This window comes from Triticum dicoccoides, chromosome 1B (assembly GCF_002162155.2).
Source record: "Triticum dicoccoides isolate Atlit2015 ecotype Zavitan chromosome 1B, WEW_v2.0, whole genome shotgun sequence".
NCBI lineage: Eukaryota > Viridiplantae > Streptophyta > Magnoliopsida > Poales > Poaceae > Triticum > Triticum dicoccoides.
Window position 1 is genome coordinate 311530736 of NC_041381.1, and position 7052 is coordinate 311537787.

Sequence of the window (7052 nt, forward strand, 5' to 3'; positions counted from 1 at the left end):
CTGCCGGTCTGCCTCCCAATAGTCTCACAGCTCTCATTCTTTTAATTGCCCAGGTTGAGTCTCACAGGAAGGCAGCGGCGGCAGTTGCTGCTGGTAAATTTAAAGAAGAAATAGTTCCAGTTCATACAAAGGTAACGTAGTGCCTTGGTGTTCTCTTCCCAAATAACTGTGTCTACTTTTGAGGAATTTGTACTCAAAAGTTAGAATTGTTTGACCTGCCCTGACACTTATGTTATCTTGCAAAGATCGTGGATCCAAAAACTGGTGAAGAAAAGGAGATTGTGGTCTCAGCAGATGATGGAATCCGATCGAATACCACACTGGCAGTCCTGTCAAAACTTAAACCAGCATTTTCTAAGGACGGGACCACTACTGCTGGTAACCAATAGGAAAATCTAACTGAATGCAGATTTCTTTTAGCGGTATCACTCTTAAAAGATTGATGTCCTTTTAATCGTAGGAAATGCTAGCCAAGTAAGTGATGGAGCTGGAGCTGTCCTACTAATGAGGCGAGATGTTGCTACACAGAAGGGTCTTCCAATTCTTGGAATCTACAGGTATCAGTACTTTCTCTATATGTTTTGCAACATAGTACATAGGTAGAATCATGCTCATATTCTGTAGAAAAATTTCCTGCGGTTATTGGCAACATATTAACACTTCGGTTTACGCTTTTACTACCAACATTGTGGCTCGACACTTTTTGGGCATCAAAACAGAGAGAATTATGATACTTATAATCATCACAGTATTCTGTTTTCACTCAACATGAGAGCCGAATTTGCAAATGTAGGAGCTTTGCTGCAGTTGGAGTTGATCCAGCTGTGATGGGCGTTGGTCCTGCTGTTGCTATCCCAGCAGCAGTGAAGGCCGCGGGCCTTCAAATTAACGATGTTGACCTTTTTGAGATTAATGAGGTATACTTCCATCTAGTTCTTCCATTCGATATACTACTATATCCACCGATGATACTCATTTGCTCCTGTACATAGGCTTTTGCATCTCAGTATGTGTACTGCTCAAAAAAGTTGGATCTCGATCCCGCAAAAGTCAATGTTAATGGGGGTGCAATTGCTCTTGGACATCCATTGGGTGCCACAGGTATCTGTTTTTAATCAATGCTGTGTGCACCTGGCGCTCATCACTTGCTTGATTCTTGGACTGGTTGACACTGCTTTACCCCAAACAGACAGTCTCGTGTGCTGCAGCCACTTGCATGTGGTATATATACTGAGTGGCGATAACATTTCCATTTTTTTCATCTTGGCAGGTGCGCGATGTGTCAGCACTCTTCTCAACGAGATGAAGCGCCGAGGCAAGGACTGCCGGTTTGGAGTGATTTCCATGTGCATAGGTACATGATTTAGTTGCATGGAAAGAACGGTCGTTGATTCGATAGTAGAACTGCAAATGACAGAAGTTATTGATGAACAGGTTCCGGGATGGGTGCGGCCGCCGTTTTCGAGCGTGGAGATGCGGTGGATGAGCTGACGAATGCCCGAGGGGTGCCCTCGCTTAACTGGCTCTCCAAAGACACCGTGTAACTATTTCTCATGCAAATTGTGTAGCTGCCACCATTGTTCTCAAAATTATCAAAGCGTGTCGGGGCTGGGGAATAAGTTGATCCTGCATTTGTAATTCTTCTTGGGTCATGAAAAATCTTATCAGCGTCTGAGCTTATTTGTTTCACCGTTTTGTGTCTCTGTTCCTAAAATAGTGCTTTGATAAATAAATTCGGATAAACTCTCGTCTTGACGCTACAAATCATATTTGCATTTTATTTGTATATGTGGTATGTTAGTTCTTGTTTAGAACAGAAAATGAAAACTATAGGAATTTCGGAGGATTGACATCTAGTAAACCGTGCGCAAATATGTGCAACACAGGATGGCTCTCCCAACTGCTCCTGTACGGACAGGCGCTGTGGGCGACCGCGCCGACACGGGCGGTGATTCCGTGCTTTCCCCTGTCTCCGGCGCCCTCGCGGTGCGTTCTCGAGTCGGGGAGGGTGAGCGGCAGGCGCTCGGCGCGGCGGCGAGCAGGCAGCAGGGCTGCCCATCCGCAGGCGCGCGGGGTTGGTCGGGGAGCCATTTCTGGGCTTTAGCAGAGGAGGATTCCGACGACGATGAGGGGAGCCATTTCTGGGCTTTAGCAGAGGAGGATTTCGACGACGATGAGGAGGCGGTGTCGTGCGGTGAGGCGGGCGCTGTGGAATGAGGCCGGACGGCGTGCTCCGTCGGCGACTTCGTCGTGCGCACGGAGGAGCTTGGGGGCTCCTTCAAGGCCAACCGCCGGGGTGCGTTCGCGCCGGGGGGCCGTGGCCCCAGGCGGCTGGCGGTGGCTGCCCGCAGGGTGGCTCGTGCGGAGCCGGCAAGGAAGGGCCGAGGGCGGTCCGAGCCCCAGCATGCTGGTCTGCTCCAGCTCCCTGGCCTGGATTCGCTCTGGCCGGCGTTGGCGCAGGAGGACTCGCGGGTTCCTTGCCCTAGGGTTGGCGCCGCGTCTCTTGCCTCGCCACCGAGCACGGCTGCTGGGTCGGGCTGCGGCCCATCTCGGGGGCCTGCGGGTGGTGCGGCCCAGTTGCGGGCGCGGGCGGAGGGGCAGTTGGATCTGCCTGGCTCTGAGGCCCAGCTCGCTCCGCTGGCCGAGGCCCAGCCCATATCGGGCCCGACACCTGCGCCATATAAGTGGCTCTGGATGCCTCAGGGAACCCTAGACCCATCTTTAGGGTTTCCTGCCTCCAAATCGGAGGTGCGCCGCTTTGGTCACCCCGCCCATTTCCTCTCCCCCATTCCCCCTCCTTCTCCTCTAGTGTGCTCCTTCGCTGCGGTGGTGGCGATGGGATCCAAGCAGGAGCGCAGGGTGGTGAAGCCGCCCATGGAGCCGCCGCGGGACCGCGAACGCGCGCGGCGTCTGGGCTCCTCGTCTCAGGAGGCGGGGCGCGCGGAGAACGATGGCGGATGGGGCCGCCCCCCGCGTGGTGGATCAAGGAACAGGAGCGGAAAAAGAAGAAGGAGGAGTACAAGAAGCGCGGCCTCGAGCTCAAGCGCAAGGGGCTGCAGGCATCTCAGGGAGGCGACCGTGTCGGCGACCCCTTCGCCAAGAAGCACAAGTCCAAGCTTGCGGGGGCGGCGGCCTTCAGGCCGCCCCTCCCGCCTGGATCTGAGCTGTCGTCCTCCTCCAAGGGCATCGAGGCGGAGCCGATCCACATTGAAGAAGCGGAGGGGCCAGAGTGCTTCAAGTGTGGCCGCTCAGGCCATTACCAGAATTTGTGCACCTTCAAGCCTCTATGCGTCGTCTACACCTAGGAAGGCCACACCTCGCGGACCCGCGACAAGCCCCTGCTCCTCCAAACAATGGGGCATGCCATTGCCGGCGAGGGATTTTTCTGCCTACAATTCCACAAAGATGAGCGGGACGAGCCGTAGATCTTGCTGGGGGACAATGCGGCTGTGCTGTCAGCGGCGCCGGGCGTGCTCACGAAGGAGATCTTGGAGGTTCAGCTGCCGCACCTGTTTTAGGGCTCCTGGGACTGGCAGATCTTCCCCCTCGACGGCGGCGTGTTTTCGGTGGTGTTCCCAGACCCGGCCATGCTCCGGATGGCCACGCGCAGCGGCAGAATCTTCCTCTCCCTCAACAACCTCATGGCTGACATTCGCGATGCTGTCCTGGACGCGCCAAAGGGGCTGGTGATGCCCGAGGTCTGGGTCAAGCTGGGCGGGGTGCCTCCAAAGCAACGGCGCGCGGCCAGGCTCATGGCGGCCACCACGATGCTGGGCAGGCCTCTTCTGATCGATAAGGAGACGCTGGTTCGCCTGGGGCCAGTACGGATGCGTTTTGCATGCTGCAACCCAGCCAAGCTCCAAGGCACGGTGCAGATATGGTTCAATGGTGAGGGCTTCAACATCTCGGTCGTTCCGGAGCTGGGTTCGGACCCGCTGGAGGCGCCTACTCTGCCTTCCCCGCCTCCCCCCAACAACGGTAAGGGACATGACAAGGAGGGACCGAGACGCGACGAGGACAAGGATCCCGATGCAAGCATGGATGATGACTCCATCGACACGGCGGCTTGGGAGAAGTTGGGCATCGATGACCAATACCAAGGCGGGGCTGCACGTCCGTCTCAGCCACAACAGGGGGCGTCGGCGCTCGAGGGGATGTCCACTGGGATGGAGCTCTCGATTCCGAACCAGTATGGCTCCAATCTGGGTTTGGTGACCTCGCCTCCGGTGCCGGTGGAGGACGGGGTGGCCTCGGTCTAGCGGGAGGCGTCGCTGCCCGACGACGTGCACACACCAATCGCGGTGTCCGCTGACACGTCCCCGCTCCCCCTCCCCTCCCGCTCGCCTACCCAAGGTGGCCGCAGCAGCAACAAGTCAGGCGCGACGAAGCAGCTCAAGAAGGTGGCAGTGCGCAAGGTCACGGCGGAGGCCGGTTGGGCGGCTGAGCAGCTGGGGGCCCCCGCGACTCCCCGCCAGTCGGTCATGGCCCTGGCGGCGCCCAGCTCTACCCTGGCCATGCAAGAGGCATCCAAGACGGCAAACATCCCGAAGGCCGTGGCGGCGGTGCTCGTGGCCCCGGTGCGGGCCAGCTCGCGCTCTAAGGGTGCCAAGGGCAACCTCCCGTTGCTCCAGCGCACCTGATAACCCACAAGTGTAGGGGATCGCAACAGCTTTCAAGGGTAAAGTATTCAACCCAAATTTATTGATTCGACACAAGGGGAGTCAAAGAATATTCTTCAGTATTAGCAGTTGAGTTGTCAATTCAACCACACCTGGATAACTTAGTATCTGCAGCAAAGTATTTAGTAGCAAAAGTGGTATGATAATAAGGGTAACAGTAGCAAAAGTAAAGATAAATGTTTTTGGGTTTTTGTAATAGTTCTAACAGTAGCAACGGAAAAGTAAATAAGTGAAGAACAATATGTGAAAAGCTCGTAGGCAATGGATCAGTGATGGATAATTATGCCGATGCGATTTCTCATGTAATAGCTATAACATAGGGTAATATAGAACTAGCTCCAGTTCATCAATGTAATGTAGGCATATATTTCGTAAATAGTCATACGTGCTTATGGAAAGGAACTTGCATGACATCTTTTGTCCTACCCTCCCGTGGCAGCGGGGTCCTAGCGGAAACTAAGGGATATTAAGGCCTCCTTTTAATAGAGAACCGGAACAAAACATTAGCACATAGTGAATACATGAACTCCTCAAACTACGGTCATCACCGAGAAGTATCCCGATTATTGTCACTTCGGGGTTGTCAGATCATAACACATAATAGGTGACTATAGACTTGCAAGATAGGATCAAGAACACACATATATTCATGAAAACATAATAGGTTCAGATCTGAAATCATGGCACCCGGGACCTAGTGACAAGCATTAAGCATAGCAAAGTCATAGCAACATCAATCTCAAAACATAGTGGATACTAGGGATCAAACCCTAACAAAACTAACTTGATTACATGGTAAATCTCATCCAACCCATCACCGTCCAGCAAGCCTACGATGGAATTACTCACGCACGGAGGTGAGCATCATGAAATTGGTGATTGAGGATGGTTGATGATGACGACGACGACGAATCCCCCTCTCCGGAGCCCCGAACGGACTCCAGATCAGCCCTCCCGAGAGAGATTAGGGCTTGGCGGCGGCTCCGTGTAGTAAAACGCGATGAAACTTTCTCTCTGATTTTTTTCTCCCCGAACATGAATATATGGAGTTGGAGTTGAGGTCGGTGGAGGTCCAAGGGGCCCACGAGACAGGGGGGCGCGCCCGGGGGAGGGGGGCGCCCCCACCCTCATGGACAAGGTGTGGGCCCCCTGGTCTTGATTCTTTCGCCAGTATTTTTTATATTTTCCGAAAAGTGCCTCCGTGAATTTTCAGGACATTCCGAGAACTTTTCTTTTCTACACATAAAACAACATCATGACAGTTCTGCTGAAAATAGCATCAGTCCGGGTTAGTTTCATTCAAATCATGCAAGTTAGAGTCCAAAACAAGGGCAAAAGTGTTTGGAAAAGTAGATACGTTGGAGACGTATCAACTCCCCCAAGTTTAAACCTTTGCTTGTCCTCAAGCAATTTAGTTGATAAACTGAAAGTGATAAAGAAAAACTTTTACAAACTCTATTTGCTCTTGTTGTTGTAAACATGCAAAGCCATCATTCAGGTTTTAGCAAATATCATGAACTAACCATACTCACAATAACACTTAGGTCTCACAATTACTCATAACATTTTGAGCGGCATACTTTCGCTGTCAACGCAACAACTATGAGATGGTTGTATCTTCCATACTACATGCATTATAGGCAGTTCCCAAACAGAATGGTAAAGGTTTATACTCCCCCAACCACCAACAAGCATCAATCCATGGCTTGCTCGAAACAACGAGTGCCTCCAACTAACAACAGCCCTGGGGGAGTTTTGTTTAATTATTTTGATTTTCTTTGATCTTTTGGATCATGGGACTGGGCATCCCGGTTACCGGCCCTTTCTCGTGAATGAGGAGTGGAGTCTACTCCTCGTGAGAATAACCCACCTAGCATGGAAGATATAGGCAGCCCTAGTTGTAACATGAGCTGCTCGAGCATACAAAACAGAATTTTATTTGAAGGCTTAGAGTTTGGCACATACAAATTTACTTGGAACGACAGGTAAATACCGCATATAGGAAGGTATAGTGGACTCATATGGAACAACTTTGGGGTTTAAGGAGTTTGGATGCACAAGCATTATTCCCGCTTAGTACAGGTGAAGGCTAGCAAAAAACTGGGAAGCGACCAACTGAGAGAGCGACAACAGTCGTAAACATGCATTAAAATTAATTTACACCGAGTACAAGCATGAGTAGGATATAATCCACCATGAACATAAATATCGTGAAGGCTATGTTGATTTGATTCAATTACATGCATGAACATGTGCCAAGTCGAGTCACTCAATTCATTCAAAGGAGGATACCATTGTTGGAAATATGCCCTAGAGGCAATAATAAAAGCATTATTATTATATTTCCTTGTTCATGATAATTGTCTTTATTCA

General features: G+C 51.6%; 1 protein-coding gene across 1 annotated transcript in view; it reads left to right on the top strand.

Annotated features, from left to right (window-relative positions):
• LOC119332370 (3-ketoacyl-CoA thiolase 2, peroxisomal-like) overlaps positions 1–1747 on the top strand; it is a 4025-nt gene extending 2278 nt beyond the window's left edge. Inside the window, exons 8-14 of the mRNA XM_037605560.1 lie at positions 54–131; positions 246–378; positions 461–557; positions 794–917; positions 993–1101; positions 1271–1354; positions 1435–1747. Coding sequence (XP_037461457.1) covers positions 54–131; positions 246–378; positions 461–557; positions 794–917; positions 993–1101; positions 1271–1354; positions 1435–1544 — 735 coding nt within the window. The 3' untranslated portion in view covers positions 1545–1747. The remainder of the gene's footprint in view (positions 1–53; positions 132–245; positions 379–460; positions 558–793; positions 918–992; positions 1102–1270; positions 1355–1434) is intronic.
• The last annotated feature ends 5305 nt before the right edge of the window (positions 1748–7052 follow it).